Source organism: Podarcis cretensis, assembly GCF_951804945.1.
Source record: "Podarcis cretensis genome assembly, chromosome: 2".
Taxonomy (NCBI): Eukaryota; Metazoa; Chordata; class Lepidosauria; order Squamata; family Lacertidae; genus Podarcis; species Podarcis cretensis.
In genome coordinates, this window is record NC_137171.1 from 27,010,326 (window position 1) to 27,027,663 (window position 17,338).

Genomic DNA, 17,338 nt, shown 5'->3' on the forward strand with positions numbered 1-17,338 from the left:
GAATGAATTATTGTATTTTAATATTCTGCTGGAAGCCGCCCAGAGTGGCTAAGGAAACCCAGCCAGATGGGCGGGGTATAAATAAATAAATTATTATTATTATTGTTGTTGTTGTTGTTGTTGTTGTTGTTGTTGTTGTTGTATGCCATTGCATAGAAACACTGGTAGTAGACAGAGCTGGGAGGTGAGGGGACACCCTTTCATTATAATATAGCCATGTGTTAATTCCTCAATTTCTCCACGCAGGTAGACTAGGAAGGTGGGAATCTGACCTGATAATCTCTCAGAGAAATCCTATATGCAGTGATGCTAGGACCAGAAACATGCCACCATGAAGCCAGAGAACAAAGCACACAGGAGTGAATTCCTAATTTAGAATTAAATTCTCAGCGCCTTTTCGATTGGCTGATTGTCACACAACGGAATCAGTGTCGCCAGCTTCAGTGTTACCAATAAGTTGCCAAAACAAAATTAAAACATGAAAAGCGTTCTTAAAAGGGGCTGTCACGCTGGCTGCTTGTCAAAAACCAGCAAACATCGTTGTTTTCGATTCTGGAATGGGAAAAGCGATATTTGTTTCAGAGACCTTTGCAAAACAAAGGAGGAAAATGTATCAAATACCTAAAGATCTTAAACTGTGTCAGAACTCAATGGAATAATCAACAGAACGGAATATAAAAATTCATTTCATGCATGATTGCTTAACTGCTGGAGTGTGCTGAATTTCTCCTGAAAGAATGACTAGCCATTAAAAAAAAAAGATAGTACTTTTATTATGGTTCTAAATCACTTTAAGTTCTTCCCCCACCCACCTCAAAGCTGGAGAAACAAAGCAGTAAAGGAACCCCCAGCAACCTACCACAAACTTGTGGCAAGATATATACCATCTAAAAAACATCCTGGACTTGACTTGAGACTAAGAGTGGGCCATACAACAAGAACTTATATAATTTGTTGTGGTGGTGGTGGTGGTTGTTGATACCCACCTATCTGGCTGGGTTTCCCCAGCCACTCTGGGCGGTTCCTGACAGAATTAAAAGCACAATAGATCATCAAACATTAAAAACTTCCCTAAACAGGGCTGCCTTCAGATGGCTTCTAAAAGTCAGATAGGTGTAGTGGTTAAGAGCGGTAGTCTCATAATCTGATGAACCGGGTTCGCATCTCCGCTCCTCCACATGCAGCTGCTGGGTGACCTTGGGCCAGTCACACTTCTTTCAAGTCTCTCAGCCCCACTTACCTCACAGAGTGTTTGTTGTGGGGGAGGAAGGGAAAGGGGAATGTTAGCCACTTTGAGACTCCTTCGGGTAGTGATAAAGCAGGATATAAAATCCAAACTCTTCTTCTTCTTCTGTTTCCTTGGCATATATGCTTGATCAATTCACCAGGCAAATATTGTTAGATAATTAAAAAAAAAAAAAAGAATTTAAAGAGGGGGAGAGAAAGCTATGGATACTAAAAGCTGTCTATTATATTTTTACCCTACACTTCCCTAAGCTTAAGACTGCATACATTTGTCACTCTGTGGTATGCTCACAACAGCCTGTAAATTGGGAGTATCTCGGTTCAAAGTTGTTTCCTCAGTGGAAACAGAACAATAGTGGCTTCCATTAAACAACAAGTTCCAATAAAGAAATGACTGAGTGCATCGTCATCCAGATTTGAAAGAAATACTACCTTGCAAAATCTTCTCCCTTTTCCATTCGACAAACCTTCCTACCATTACTTAATTGTCCCTTAATGGAAATCAATCTTGTTTTTATTTTTTTATTTTTTTAAAAAGCTTCATTTTTTCAGTGCAACAGATACAAGCTTGGATTCCTTCACAGGCCCACACAAACAAGACACTGTGCTCAGGATTAAATGGGTGTAGCTTGAGCAATTTACACACACCAAGTTGCTCCATAGTTGATATTCATATGGACTCTCTGCTACCTGACAAAGACTTGCTTGTCCATTAACAGCGTGCCAGGACTTGAATGGGAGCTTGAGAAGATGCCCTGAGGCAGCATCTGTTACAAGGAAAATGATAAAGAGGCCAACAACAAACCACAATTCTGCCAGGAAATCGGGCTCAGGAGAGACCTCCTGCACAGATTTCTTGCTGCTGCTCCTTTCTGGGAGGCATCCTGAGATATCATCTCAGATTCAGGGTGGAAGAATGATGGGACTGAAGAGCATCTGCTGTCTCATCAAGGAACACAAAGGCAGAAACAAGGCCAGCAATAGCAATGGAACTGCATACAATGAGGATGGCCAATCCTGGAAACTATATGGACCACATTGGAGGAGGAGATCCTTCAAGTAGGTCCTCCTAGCCCAGCTTTGCCCAACCTGGTGACTTTCACATGTTTTGAACTACCATCCCCATCTGCTCAAGCCAGTAAGGCTGTGGAAGGTTGTTCTACACACCCACACCCCCACACCCACACACTTACTCTGGATTAACATTTGCAGGAAGTGCTCTACTTTGGATGCCCCAGCTATCTGAGATATGTGTGAATGTTGACTAGATACAAAGACTTCTTGGCAGTGGTACCCAGAAGCTCTAAGCCTGAAAAGCATACACAGGTAAGAAAAAGGAAGCGATTCAGCTCTGTGGGCTTCTCAAGGCTCAGAGAGACCAATGAACAGAAACCAAAACAACCAACCAAGAGGGTAGGAAGGAAAGGGGAACCCTCTGAGACCCTGGGGTAGTGGCGGTGATAGTGAAAAATGGAATAACTGGGGGTAGGTGGGTGGAGATGCAATGACAGCAATGGTGGGGTGCATGCAAGAGAGATAATAAAAAGGGAGAGCTCAAGAAAGAAGATGAGTATACATCCAGTAAAACTTGAAATTGCTATTGTACGGGTTGTCCCCTGCAACAACCATCATCAGATCACATCCATCTCCATTGACTGAACCATAACCATCACAGTTCTAGTGCTTTTCCATGGTACAAAAACAAGACACCAAGATATGGCCCCTTTTGGATCTTCTAGATTTTGACAAGGGGTCCCCTCAAAATCACCAGCAAATCATAGGTCAGCTGTGTCTACAGATGTATTATATAATTTGTTGGTGGTTTTTGTAACATGCAGAAAACAGCATTCTTAGAGAAACCAAAGACTGGAACTGAGGGAAGTCGGAGGGTGGGGTGGGGGTGGGTGGGTTCTGTGGGGGGAGGGAGGAAAAATGGGGGGGGGACAAGGATGATATGTTTTTGGATAATATGTCTTGTTATAATTTTGAATAAAAAAAATTAAAAATATATATATAATTTGTTGGTGGTTTTGTTGTCATCTTATGAAGTTCCATGAGGATCTGTGAGTTGGATAAAACTTTCTGCATTGCTGGCAAGCACTGGATCTGTGATTTTATTTTATTTTTTACTGTGCTGTCTTTTCAAAGTAATTATTTTGTTCCTAGATTTTCCACTTAACAAAATTTTAGATGCAGCAGCTTGCAGCTCCATCTCCAGAGCTGGCTATATTTGCAATTATCATCTGGAAAAAATTATGGCATAACGAACAATTTTACATTCCAACTAAGTTATATGTAAGAGATTGTATGTTCTCAGAGTAATAGAAAATGTTTATGTTTGCCTCCTTGTTATGTCTCCAAAACTCTTTATTTGTTTATTTTTCAGGGTGAAAATGGAACACATGTATTTGGTTTTTGTCATTTTTTAAATCAGGTTTCAACATTTCCATAAATTTTACACCCATAGCCATGGAACGTTAAGTGGTGGCTCTGACACCACATCCACCTTGTTTTTTTACAAACTGAAAATTCAATTTCCCCTCACGAATGTTTCTACAAGGAGAGGAGGGACCCAAGAGACCCAAATAAAAACCACAACTGCAGCTAAAGCAGTCTCCCTTGAGTTGTACCCAATGAAGTCATTGATATGATGTGATATGATACGATAATCTTTATTGTCATTGTCTCATACAGAACAACAAAATTCTACATCAGACATTCAGAAATCAACAAGCCTGCTATCCCAGCTATCCCAGCCTGGTTAGCCCCCTAAAAACTCTGATACCCCATAATTACATACAATACTCCTGTAGAGACTACCTTATGCTGCGTTTAAAACCAAAATTGCATTTGAATAGAAACTGTTTCTCAGGCAGCTAGTCCTAGTCTTTATAACCCTGTACCTTCTTCTAGAAGGCAGAAGCTGAGAGAGATCATTTCCGGGGTGCGCACTATCCTGCACTATCTCTGCAGCTTTCTGATGGTACCTGGAAGCATAGATTTGATCCAAGGTAGGGAGAGTGCACCCAATTATTCTCTCTGCAGTCTTTATAACCCTGAACAACATTGTTTTTTCACTGACCGTGCAGCTCCCAAACCACTCACAGAGGCCTATTGGGGCAAGGACTTCCACCTGTGCCACGAAACCTTAACTCCCTCTCCTCTCCCAATTCACCCCCTGAAAGCTGCTCCAGAGGACTGGGGGAACCCCTGGGCCAGATATGAGGGTGATGGGGAGGGGAAGGCAAGACACACAGGAAGTCTCATCACACAGGCGGAAGCTACAGCACTAATGGGACAACTTTGTTGGCTATAACCCCCTTAACTTTGGAATAAAATTCAGTACAGGATAAATGCATTACCTGGCATCAGAGACAAACATTACACCTGCTCTCCCCTCAGAAGTACCAACTCAAGACAGGGCATGATAAATGCTGCCCAAATTCTTCTGATATCTCACACAGATATAATTAGCCCTCAAGCAGTTATGCAAGAAACACTAATGCAAAAAGGCAGGCAAACGAAGCACCGTCGGTAGCCAAAGCGACAAGATCAGGACAGCATACAGAGCAAATTAAAAGAAACAAGGGTGTGCTACACTTACCCCTGCAGCAAAACCGAGGCTGCCATCCAGGATCCGTCTCTGCAAATTAAAACAAAAGAACTTAGATCACTACAAGAGGCAAGGTATGGCAGCTTGTTGTGTAAGAGCAAGACGAAATACAGAGTTGGAGACCTAGCCACAGTTCAGCAAAGAACTTTGGCTAACGGACACAAACTTCCACCCAACTTGCAACATCCCTGTGAGGCAGCTCACCATATTTCCACCTGACAAGTGAGAAACTTAAACTAACAGCAACTTGTGTGTTTACTCAACAGGTCCATAACTCAACAGGTTATTAGCCCAGGCCTAATGCGCTAAATACACCTGTATATTCCAACAAAAAAAGAACAACGGCAGAAATAGCAGAAAGGTTTTAAGTCAGGAACATACAGTAACAGTGTTAATTGGACTGCATCATCCAATTAATGTTCACATTGAGCAAAATTCAATTAAACGGTTGTGCTAGCAGGAGCCAGTACTGTTAGCCTTCCTCCTGCTCCCCCACTGGTTTGGATGTGGGGTCAGAAGATCCCCCAGAACAGCGTGCAGGGGGAGCAGAGAGGACATTCTTCCATCTGGCAAGCAGAAAGCTGCACCCTGAGAAACGAACTGAAGTACAAGACTCACCTGCCCGCTGGAGAAGATAAACACAAGTGCTGAGCCAGCAGCTGTCAATCCCCAGGTGAAGAACGTTCCTAGCAATGCCTGTGACACTGGACTGTAACCCAGTAACATACTGAGTGCTCCTGGATTTGATGACCTAGGACAGATGTAAAGCCAACATAAAGGCAGGATACTTTCGACATTGAAGCTTCACCATTCAAAAAAAAATTCTTTCCAATCAGGTTTTCAGAGGTTCCACACACACCAGTTGCTCTTATTACCAGAGACAGATGGATGGATGGATGGATAGATGGATAGATAGATGATATAATTTTCTTAATCAGATCTGCATTGCATTCTAAAGGTATTTTCCAGTGGATCTGAATAAGGGAGGTGCAATTTCAAGTGCCACTTCCCTCCCACAACCAGTTTGGGGCAGAACTCAGGCAAAGCTTTCTTCCAAGCATCAGTTCCCCCTTGTAAAACTGCAATATGTTTGCAACCCTGCACACAACAACAATGAAGCAAAAGTCCTTAGGATTGTACTGACCATCTTGAAAGGATTATTGTGAACTTAATGAAGATTACAGAACAAATCATTTCTAGTGCAGTCCTGCTCAAAAACAAGTCCCATTGCTTTCAAGCGCGTATGAAGCCTTAATTTCATTCAGAATGAACAAAGCATCTACGCTGATGTGATATTCTTCCATTTACAGAGTCTGTCCCCAGAGGTGGACAAATTTATACATATCCAACACAGCTATTAATTATGAACAGCCAAAACCAGAGGTACTCAGCATATCTTGTACATAATCCACAGAAACTCAAGGGAAATGTAAACTGCGCCTTATGCTGACTCTGCAATATTTCTGATCAAATGCCACAAAAATAAAAACTCCGGAAAAGGAACTGGAACAGGAGTGAAAAGATGCAGCCTCACACCCTTGCACTCTACTTATGGCCTCCCTGTGTGGAGTTTATATACTGGAGGTGGCATGCTTTGTAATATTGACACACCTGGGGTGGGTGTTGACTTGGGGAGGATGTGGCTCTTTTAAATCCCCCCTCCCATTAAAGCAGTGGTGGCCAAACGTGGCCCTCCAGCTATTTTTGGGACTACAATTCCCATCATCCCTGACCACTGGTCCTGTTAGCTAGGGATGATGAGAATTGTAGTCCAAAAACAGTTGGAGGGCCAAGTTTGGCCATCACTGCATTAAAGTCAATGGGAGAGAAATGACTTGTACCAGGCCCATGGCTGGAGTCCATCTGTGTCATCATCAGCATGTGTCCTGATGTGAGTCCCTTGCCTTTGCTGCCTCAGAATGAGGCCGACTTTGGCCATTTCGCTGGTATCCCCCCCCCCCCAGTGTATCCAGGTATTTATTTATTTTTTTGCTGAGAAAGTCCCTTCAGTCGGCAGAATTCAAATTCAGGATTGCTCGAACCTTCCCATGCCTAAAGCGAGACACAGCCTTTTTCACACAGGGGAGGCCCTCATCCCACATGCAAAGAGTGATTAGTTGGCAAAGCGTTCCGCTCCATCCAGTGCAGTTGCTGAGCATCAGGCCTTGCAGAACGTAATTCAGATTCATGGAGGTGAACCAGAGTCTCTCACTCAAATGCACTTTAACAACCCCATGGGGAAAGGGTTGGATGGAGATAAACACACACACACACACACACACACACACACCACATATAAAAAGGTAAAGGTACCCCTGCCCGTACGGGCCAGTCTTGCCAGACTCTGGGGTTGTGCACCCATCTCACTTAAGAGGCCAGGGGCCAGCGCTGTCCGGAGACACTTCCGGGTCACGTGGCCAGCGTGACATCGCTGCTCTGGCGAGCCAGAGCCGCACACGGAAACTCCGTTTACCTTCCCGCTGGTAAGCGGTCCCTATTTATCTACTTGCACCCGGAGGTGCTTTCGAACTGCTAGGTTGGCAAGCGCTGGGACCGAACGACGGGAGCGCACCCCGCCACAGGGATTCGAACCGCCGGCCTTTCGATCGGCAAGCCCTAGGTACTGAGGCTTTTACCCACAGCGCCACCTGTGTCCCACATATACAGTGATGTAAATTAGCCGGGCACCCGGCACGACTTGTGACCAGCACGGGTCCAGTTGCGATCACATGGAGATCTCTGGATGTCAGATTTGCAATTAACATCTCCATTTGGCAGGTCCCTCCAGCTTTCTTAAGAAGGGAAGCAGAAGAGCTTTTTTATTGCATGTTCATCCTTTTTTCTCCAAGGATAGCTCACTAGGCTCCTCAATCCCCACAATGACACTGTCAGGTAGGTTAAGAGTGACTGGCCCAATTACTCGGCTCCCTAGTTTACTAAGAACAAAGCTTCCTGATAAAATAAAATAAAAAAGACTGAGTGGTGTAGCACCCAGCAACCATTTGTGTTCCTGCAACAAGTTTGTAGCTAATGTACACACACACACACATATCATACCACTAGACCAGGGACAGTGGGGTGGGAAGAGAGCAGCTAAGTGCTCATCCAAAACATGTGTTCAGAGTTTGGGCACAGGTATGGGCGTAGCCACGGGACACGGGTGGTGCTGTGGGTTAAACCACAGAGCCTAGGACTTGCCGATCAGAAGGTCGGCGGTTCAAATCCCCGCAACGGGGTGAGCTCCTGTTGCTCGGTCCCTGCTCCTGCCAACCTAGCAGTTCGAAAGCACGTCAAAGTGCAAGTAGATAAATAGGTACTGCTCCGGCGGGAAGGTAAACAGCGTTTCCGTGTGGTGCTCTGGTTTGCCAGAAGCGGCCAATAAAGCGAGATGAGCGCCGCAACCCCAGAGTCGGTCACGACTGGACCTAATGGTCAGGGGACCCATTACCGTTACCTTTATGGGTGAAGCCAGGATTTTAGTTGAGGGGGGTGCAAGCCTTTGGGGGCGAACCTCAGTTAGCTATGTATTTTTATTGATTTTTATTGATTTGGGGAGAAGGAGGGACTGCCCCTCCCTGCCCTCCCCTCTTGGCTACGCCCATGGACCCACGTATGAAGTTCCTCTTTCCCTGATCCAGCGGGCAACTTAACTTCATAAAACTAGCAACTACGAGGAAGACTTGCGAAACTTGCAACCGCATTGGAGCTGTAAGTCCTGTTCTGCACAGTCTCCTTTCAGTTGTGCAAGCACAGACCTACTGACATAACCTACCCAGAGTGCGAACTGCGCCTGAATGAATGAATGAGTATGCTTGCCACCTTGCAAAATACAAAAAACCCACCCCCAAAAGGGGGGGGGGAGACTCCTTTCATTAGTTTTTTTTATTTTATTTTTTGCACAATCACGAATTGTTCTAATATGCACACCAAGGGATCTGATCCATAACACAGTTTAATCCGTTCGACATTCGTATTTAACTAAAAAAACATTTCCTGGTTTAACTTCCTGGGTTTTACCAGTAAGCTGCTTTAAAGACCACTCCGTTATTTAGAAAAATATACGTAACGAGAATCAACTCACTGCACATGAACCACTTCTAGGACCGCGCAGGAGTTGCAAGTTATCGCAGGCGCTTCAATTCCGGCAGCCACTTCCGAGTTCCTCTGTACACGTGTCTCTCAAACAGGCGTGGCTCCGCCCACTATCCCCCCTTCAGCCACTAGCAACGCGGCGCGGAGGTGCAGCGTGGATTCTGCGGTGCACGTCTCTTAGCTTTGGAAAAAGTGGAGCGGGCGGCCAAGCTTCTGTGAGTTCTGTGCGGTCGAGGATCGCTATAGGGCTGTGAAGTTCCCGCCGACTGCCAACTTGCTTACACAGGGAGAGCTTGTTTGCTTTCCAAGGGCATATGTTTTTATTGTAATTATTTGTATGTTGTGTGTGTGTTGGCGTGCGCGCACATACACACACACACGTATATGTATATGATAGTTTTAATAGAAGATACATCTATAGAATAGTTTTAATTCTATCCATGTTTAATTGTTTTAAATGATTTTTTTTTCTTTTTTGAAGTTCATATTTTTATCTGTAAGCCTCCTTGAGTCCCATGGGGGGAAAGGTAGGGTATAAATAAAGATATAATAATAGAATTGTAGAGTTGACTCATCTAGTCCAATCCCCTGCAGTGCAGGAATCTCAGCTAAAGCATACATGACAGACAGGGTTCGAAATTAGCATTTTGTGCCTAAATATTCTCCATTTGCAAGCACCTCCCAAAGTCTGAGTGCCATTTTTTCATTATTATTATTTTGCGCCTGGCTGGCACTCAAAGATTATTGAAATGTATGTGCTTTGAAGCCTTAAAGTATATGTTTAGGATAGACAATATGTTAAAGAGTTTAACAATAAAGAGTAGGGTGTTTTGAAAACTGAAGTTTGGTAACAATATTTTTATGTAAACACCAAATGAAGCATGTATTAATAATTTCTGTTAAAAATGTGATATTAACAATGTGTCACTTACATGAATTGTGCATTAGTTCATGCTTATCAAAATAATAAAAAAGTGTTGCTGACGCCCCCCAAAAATGGCGACTAGATATTGTTTTGGTGCCCACGACCCAAGTCCCAGGAGCCATTTGAATCAAGAACTTGTCAAAAAGTTTGATTGTTATTTTTACACTTGAATCAAGGCAGTGGGGTTCTCCTTCACTAAACCTATAGGAATAAGTACAATATCCACTATTATTGCTGTAAGCTTTACATACTGTTGGTAGCAAACAGTTGTGTTTCATGGCCACCTGACCTCAGTACTTGCAACAATGGTTTCTCTATGTATCCATATGTAATGTGTGTGTTCGTACATATATTTATGCTTACAGACACATTCCAGCTCAGTAAACCATGTCATGCAGTTTGATGAAACTGACTACAGTTCATTAGACTGCTTTAAGGTACCATAAGAGTTGCCTTTTTGCTTCTGTAAATGGGACCTTCTCATGTGGCCAGTCTCCTCCAAAATCAAAGAATCTTAACATTCTATTGCTTTAAACAGTTTATTTAGGCAATTGTTATGAAACATCCATGCTTTTGCCATTATCTTACTTATTTATTTTATTTATGAATTGCCTTCCATTAAGCATCGCAAAACAATTTACAATGTAACGTACATAAAACAGTAGCATATGCAAAAACAGCTAAAGCAATTGCATTTATAAAAGCAATTACATTTTAAAAACTATAAATATATAAACAGTTTGAAACAACAGCACATTGAAACAATTCCAATTCCAACAAGAGGAACACCAAATGGAACAAACTCAGTAGGTGTGGCTTTGTTCAGCACTACATCACCAAACTAGTTAAATTTATTCACGCTGCGCTGATTTTTGAAAGCAGATATCAAGAGGGGAGGAAAAGTAACAAGTCTTCCCTGGATCTCTTTTGGCTGCTATCACAAAGAAAACAGCAGGTTTTCTGACCCTCGTTGCTATAATTTTTGCTGTACACAAAGAGCTCTGTGGGACTGCGGCTGTTTATTTGAAAAAGAGCCATGGACCTCCCAGAATAAGCAACAATCTTTCAAAACTGCATGCCTGAGCATACTTAATCTGGAAGCAGGTCCAAAACTCTGTGGGATTCTCACTTATAAACATTCATCAGAAAGGCCAGTCCAAATCGGACAAGGAAGGGTGGAGGGTGGCGCAGAGAATTAACTGTGCTACTCTGTTAAGGTAAAAAAAAAAAAAAAATCAGCAATGGTTTAGAATCGCCTTTGGTTTTTCCCAAGACTCATTGGCAAAGGTACTTCATCTTCCTACCATAATTGTCTTGGCGTGTGCATGTTTCACAGCATTACCTGGTTCTGTTAGCAGGCAGCATTAATGGGCTGTCACTTAGCAGACTTATCGATTGCCCATTTGTTCACCATTAAGTGGAAGGTGGAATAGCTAGCCCTGGAGAGCCAATTGGTCTAGAGAGTCAATAGCACAGCTTGATAATTGGATATTTGTGGTGGTAACCGTAACATCCCTTTTGCCTGCAACTCATGGGATCCGGCTGTCAGCTCTAACCTAAACAAACTCAATGCCCCTTCAGGAGCAAACAGAAGCACAGATTTCTTGTATACCCATGTTGTTCCAGCTCCAAACATAAAAGGAGAGGCTGAAATGGCAACAAGAACTGAAGCACATGCCCGTTGGAAATCTAAGTTCACATCGCAAGCAGCTATTTCTATTTGCTGGATTAGTTTGTGAACAGAATGCAGGTAGCAGCCTCGGTCCAGTATACCTGAAGGAACGCCTCCACCCCCAGCATTCAGCCCAGACATTGAGGTCCAGTTCCGAGGGCCTGCTGGCAGTTCCCTCACAGCGAGAAATGAAGTTACAGGGAACCAGGCAGAGGGCCTTCTCAGTATTGGTGCCCTCCCTGTGGAATGCCCTCCCATCAGATGTCAAGGAGATAAATAACTATACAACTTTTAGAAGACACCTGAAGGCAGCCCTTTCTCAGGAAGTTTTTAATGTTTGACATTTTATTATGTTTTATATGTTTTGGAAGCCCCCCCCAGAGTGGCTGGGTGATGATGATGATGATAATAATAATAATAATAATAATAATAATAATAATAATAATAATAATAATATCATTTGAGAGGTTTTTAAGGGACTTAAGGGATAGTCAACATTGTGCTCTCTGGATGTTATTAGACTCCATCAGCCTCAGACAGCAAAGCTAATGGTCAGGGATGAGATTATTTGGAGTCTAATAACAACTGGAAGATTGTTGGCCACCACTGGACTGAATTAAAGATGGCAAGGGTTGTGAGATTTTAAGCCTTCTTGCTTCTGCAATCAGTCCCCTTGTAGCTTTAACACTGCCTCTGCAGCTCACATGTTAACAGAGCTGATGAAGGATGGAGGCAATTAAGAGTAGACATGGATCCAATAATCAGTTAGGGATATTTCAAATGGCCTTGACCTCACTCAAGGGGAATGAGCAATTGCAGTTAGTAAACATTTATTAAACATTTTAATAAACAACTGTTAGGACTTGTACAACTTGCAATTCACCAAGATGAAAAGAAAAGCCTTCCATGAACGTATGGTGGCTCATCAGCTATTTGATTAAAAACTAGTTTTGCTGCCTGGTTGAAGCTGATAATGTTTGGAATTGTGGCAAGTGTGTGTGTAGTGGAGGTGGGGTTTAACTGTTTCCTTCCCCCTGCTGAAATCCTTTCTCTCAAAGTACTATCTGAGTTGGAATGAACTTCCCACACATCCTCAGATGTGCACGGGGGAACTTCAGAAAGAATTACCTTAGAACCACAGCAAGGGAGGAAAGGGTTAAGTTGCAAGCAGCTGCTGTGGTCCTGGTAATCAGTCCTCTCCAGTCCCCCAGGAAATGCCTGCACATTAAATGCAAAGAGGCACATGATTCCTAATTTGGCCCTGTGGCTACAAAACTGAAGGGAACGACATCATCAAGCACCTGACCAGGTCTTTTGCTACATTCTATTGCTTTAAACAGTTTATTTAGGCAATTGTTATGAAGTTTCCAGAGGAGAACTATGTAGACCTTTTGTTACAGCAAATTAAAAAAAAAAGTTTGTTGTAATATTCAGTGCTAACAGAGTTGCTGCATAAACATTTGGCTTGACTGGCTTGGCGGATGAGCATGGTACCATTCTGCTCCTTTGCCTTCAGTGACAGTCTGGCACACAGAAATTTAGCAGGAAAAGCTTTTTGCACAATTTATCTGCATTTCAGGAGCTGTTCCGGTTTCTGATTTGATCCCAGAATGTCCTGCTTTTCCTTAGGACGTCCCTATTTTCATCGGGGAAATGTTGGAGGGTATGGAGGTATGCGACCCCCCAAGCCAAGGAGATAAGTAACTATACAATCTTTAGAAGACATCTGAAGGCAGCCCTGTATAGGGAAGTTTTGTAATGTTTCATTATGCTTTTACATATGTTGGACGCTGCCCAGAATGGCTGAGGCAACCCAGTCAGATGAGCGGGGAATAAATAATACAATTATTACTATTATTATTATTATTGAATAGGACGTCCCTATTTTCACCAGAGAAATGTTGCGAGGGTATGTAAATTGATTCACCAGAGTCAAAGCCAACAAAATGTGTTATTTCAATTTCAATCAAACAATCAATCTACATGCATGGGACCAGTAAGGAGGTTGAAGTGAACAAGCGGAGTCCTTCGGGCAAAGGACAAGTTGGCTACCCCATTTTATGTTGTGTTCCAGGAAATCAGCAATGGCGGATTCCACCCCCATCGTTTTGCTCTGAAGGCCTTCTAGTGGTTCCCTCCCTATGAGAAGTGAGGTTACAAGGAGCCAGGCAGAGGGCCTTTTTGGTAGTGGTGCCCTCCTTGTGGAATGCCCCCCCCCCCATTAGATGTCAAGGAAATAAAAAACTGTCTGACTTTTAGAAGACATAAGAAGGCAGCCCTGTTTAAGGAAGTTTTTAATGATGGGTGTTTTATGGTGCTTTTAATTCTGTTGGGAGCCACCCAGAGTGGCTGGGGAAACCCAGCCAGATGGGAGGGGTATGGCTAATAAATTGTTGTTGTTGTTGTTGTATCAAAGGGTGGTAATGGGGACATGGTTTGTCCATAGGCTGCACACTTTCATAGATGCATGCTTAGAACCTAGTAATTGAGGTTTTGCAGTCCTTTCCCAGAGCTATGGTTTTTAGCACCACAGCTTGTCTTGTGTAGTGTGTTGCTTTTCTCACTTCTCTCTCATGGAGAAAAGTTTCCGCTTAGAGAATGAAGAGTTAGATCTGTGCAATCTTATCACAAGAGTTTGCTGGCAGATTTTCACAGTTTAAGATAACACCAAGAGAGCTGCTGCTGCTAACATTTAAATTATCATATATATATAACTGATATTAGTTCCCACAAATATGTTGAACAATGTGAGCCTGGAGTCCACTAAGACAAGCCACCCTGAATACTCCTTCTTGAAATCTCAGCAAATACTGTGTTCCTAAATGTTGTGACAGGATAAACACAGCCACCGCCCATAGATACAGGAACTCTTCTCTGCATAACCTTTCCAGCATCTCTCAGCAAACTAATGCCACTTATATTTGACAATATAACGGGCAGGGGTGCCAACTTGAATATAATATGGGGAGGGCAGGTAAGCCTCACCACACATAATCGATCGCAAGATGCAACACAAACACATCATTTGAATGGTGATGCCTATCAACTTTGGGAGACCTTCTCCCTCCTCGGGGAAAAGCCCCCAAGAGCCGCACACATGCTCTTTGCGCTCTTTAAAGGGAGCACGGCTTTTGCGGGCTTTTGCGCGAGGTGGGGGAAGGGACAGAGGGAAAAGCCTGCAAGCGCCGCACACACGCTCCACGCGGTTCGTGAAAGGGAGTGCTGAGCTTGACAAAAACAGCAACAGCACATAGCTCACAACCCTTTGGACTGAGTGATTAGTAATATCAATTGAATATTGAATAAATATAGTCAGCTGGGTGTTGAAATGTAGGCGTTTCAGCAGTTCTAAGGGCCATTACAATGGTGGCTCGTGGCAATGGTAAACTGGCATTTGAATCCTCAACAGATTTACTTGGAAATTGTGGGTCAAGCAAGTTATGGTGGCGGCTGATCTTTATGTTCATAGATCTGCTCCCATCATGTAGAAAGAGAGGTGTTGGGTGTGGATATGCACCCAGAGTCTACCTCTTATGCAATCTGAGGGGCTTTTCTTCCCCAGTGAGCTCATATACTATAGAAGCCTGCTTGGCTGGAAGTTTGGCTCTGTGAGGAGATCAATTTGGGGTGGGGTGGGGAGGTTCCTGCAGGCTACACCCATGCACCCTTTTTGCTGTTAAAAAACCTGACTCCTCTCCCCCCCCCCCCTTTGCCTCTAGTGTCTTGGCGTTGTCACATTAAACTAATTTGAAGCTGGCTGAAAAATGGCATGCTGCAAATCTAAATTAAATTCTTTTTTTTTTTTAATAATGTTTATTAAAAATTTTCCAGAATAAAAAGGAAAGATAGCAAGAAAAAAAGAAAAAACAAATATGATTTACACTTGGTTTCAGTGGCATCTTTCTCGGACTTCCCCCCCCTCCCCCTCTTGTATTCCATTTCCCTTAAATTGATTCCACAGATTCTTACCCCAAATTTTAAAACCTTATTTGTAATTTTAAATAACCCATTTATTCCAAATTAATTTATCTTATTTATTTTAATGAACCATTTCTCCTTATATTTTATATAATTCCCTAAGATCAACCCCATTTCCCTTCCACGAATTCCCCTATTTTCAAACAACAAACATGAAAAAAGAAAAGAAAGAAATAATATATAATTTTACAGCCTTTGGATTCCAAATCTCCCCCCCCCCCCCCATTCCCCGGTTCCAATCCCCAAAGTTCATCCATTGTCTACTGCCAGCCTGGTGTATCCACGTCTATATCTCAACTCCACTTTGCCATCTTTTGATAGCTTTTAATTTCAGAAAGTCCAATCTCGAAAAAACTCTCAGAAAAAGTCATTGTTCTTCCATCCAGACCTCTATGTTTAAGAGTCTAACTTAAATTCTATTTCTTGGTCCTTTTAAAGTCTGGATGTTAAATTAAATTCTTTCCTTGATGAATGTGTGGCAAGAAATTGAATCTTGCAGTCTGATTTACAATTTTATTGTGCTTAAATCTATAAGAGGCGAGAGGGGGAGATTATTGTCAGCAAAACAAATTAGGGTCTTACAAAAACGTAAATAATGCAAGCTGCTATTTCTTGACAACACAGATTTGTGTGTTGTAATGCTAACTAAAGCTCCCCCTTGAGTATTCTTCCCCACCCCCCACCGCACACTATATGGGTCTCTGTGTGGTAGGGCTTTCCATCTCTCCTGTGTCCATGGGCAAGGCCATCTCTGGAGGTCAGCCTCATTAGGCAACTGTCAAGTTCCACTATCAGTTCCTGCGTCTGCTGCTCTCTGCTGTAGCTGCTGCTGCTGCTACTACTACCTGTTATCTGCCCTTTCCAGGTGAGTAAGCAGGTAGAAGAGCAAGGGATGCTCCTGGTTGGCATGAGTGAGAGAAAGAGGCACGGGAATGAACCAAGAGGCCTACTGAGAGCATCTTGACCAAGGACTCACACAACCATAGAACCAGCAATGCCATGGGCTCCCCAGAGCTTCAGACCCTAGCCAGCAAATAGTTTACCAGAAGCTAGAGCTGCCACTTCCCTGTGCCTCTGAGCCTGCCATTGCAGAGTCAGGCAGTGGCCTTTAAGGGTCCAGATTTGGTCCAGGAGCTACTAGGTGCTGATCCCTGGCATGAGATCAGACTCTCCAAGTGTCCTTATTTTCCAGGGACAGTCCTGGATTTACTAAAGCCGTTCCAGTTTCCAATTTGATCCTGGAATGGCCCGTTTTCCTTAGGACAGCCGTATTTTCATCGGAGAAATGTTGGAGGGCATGGAGTTGTCCAACCCCTGAGCCAAGGAGATAAGTAACTATACAACCTTTAGAAGACATCTGAAGGCAGCCCTGTATAGGCAAGTTTTTAAATGCTTAATGTTTTATTATGTTTTTATATATGTTGGAAACTGCCCAAAGTGGCTGGGGCAACACAATCAGATACATGGGATATAAATAGCAACTTCTTCTTCTTCTTCTTCTTCTTCTTCTTCTTCTTCTTCTTCTTCTTCTTCTTCTTATTATTATATGCTGCTGTTGTTTAGTCGTTTAGTCATGTCCGATTCTTCGTGACCCCATGGACCAGAGCACGCCAGGCACTCCTGTCTTCCACTACCTCCCGCAGTTTGGTCAAACTCATGGCATCCCTATTTTCATCGGAGAAATGTTGGAGGGTATGTGAGATGACTCTGTCTCCAGGGAAATCTAATAAATATCAGGGTGTCAAATGGTGAGAAATGCACATAAAGAACAACACAACCTTTTAAAAAAATCTGCTGCAAGAGTATGGTACTT

At 43.1% G+C, this 17,338-nt stretch overlaps 1 protein-coding gene across 4 annotated transcripts in view; it reads right to left on the reverse strand.

The window, feature by feature from the left end:
* SLC39A11 (solute carrier family 39 member 11) overlaps window positions 1-9,047 on the reverse strand; it is a 279,587-nt gene extending 270,540 nt beyond the window's left edge. For 3 of the 4 annotated variants that reach the window (XM_079965631.1, XM_079965629.1, XM_079965628.1), the window contains exons 1-3: window positions 8,940-9,047; window positions 5,477-5,609; window positions 4,850-4,888 (exon numbers count right to left, since the gene is read on the reverse strand). In XM_079965631.1, coding sequence (XP_079821757.1) covers window positions 4,850-4,888; window positions 5,477-5,584 — 147 coding nt within the window. In that variant the 5' untranslated portion in view covers window positions 5,585-5,609; window positions 8,940-9,047. The remainder of the gene's footprint in view (window positions 1-4,849; window positions 4,889-5,476; window positions 5,610-8,939) is intronic. The other variant, XM_079965630.1, reaches the window with a different exon arrangement.
* Between the last annotated feature and the right edge of the window lie 8,291 nt (window positions 9,048-17,338).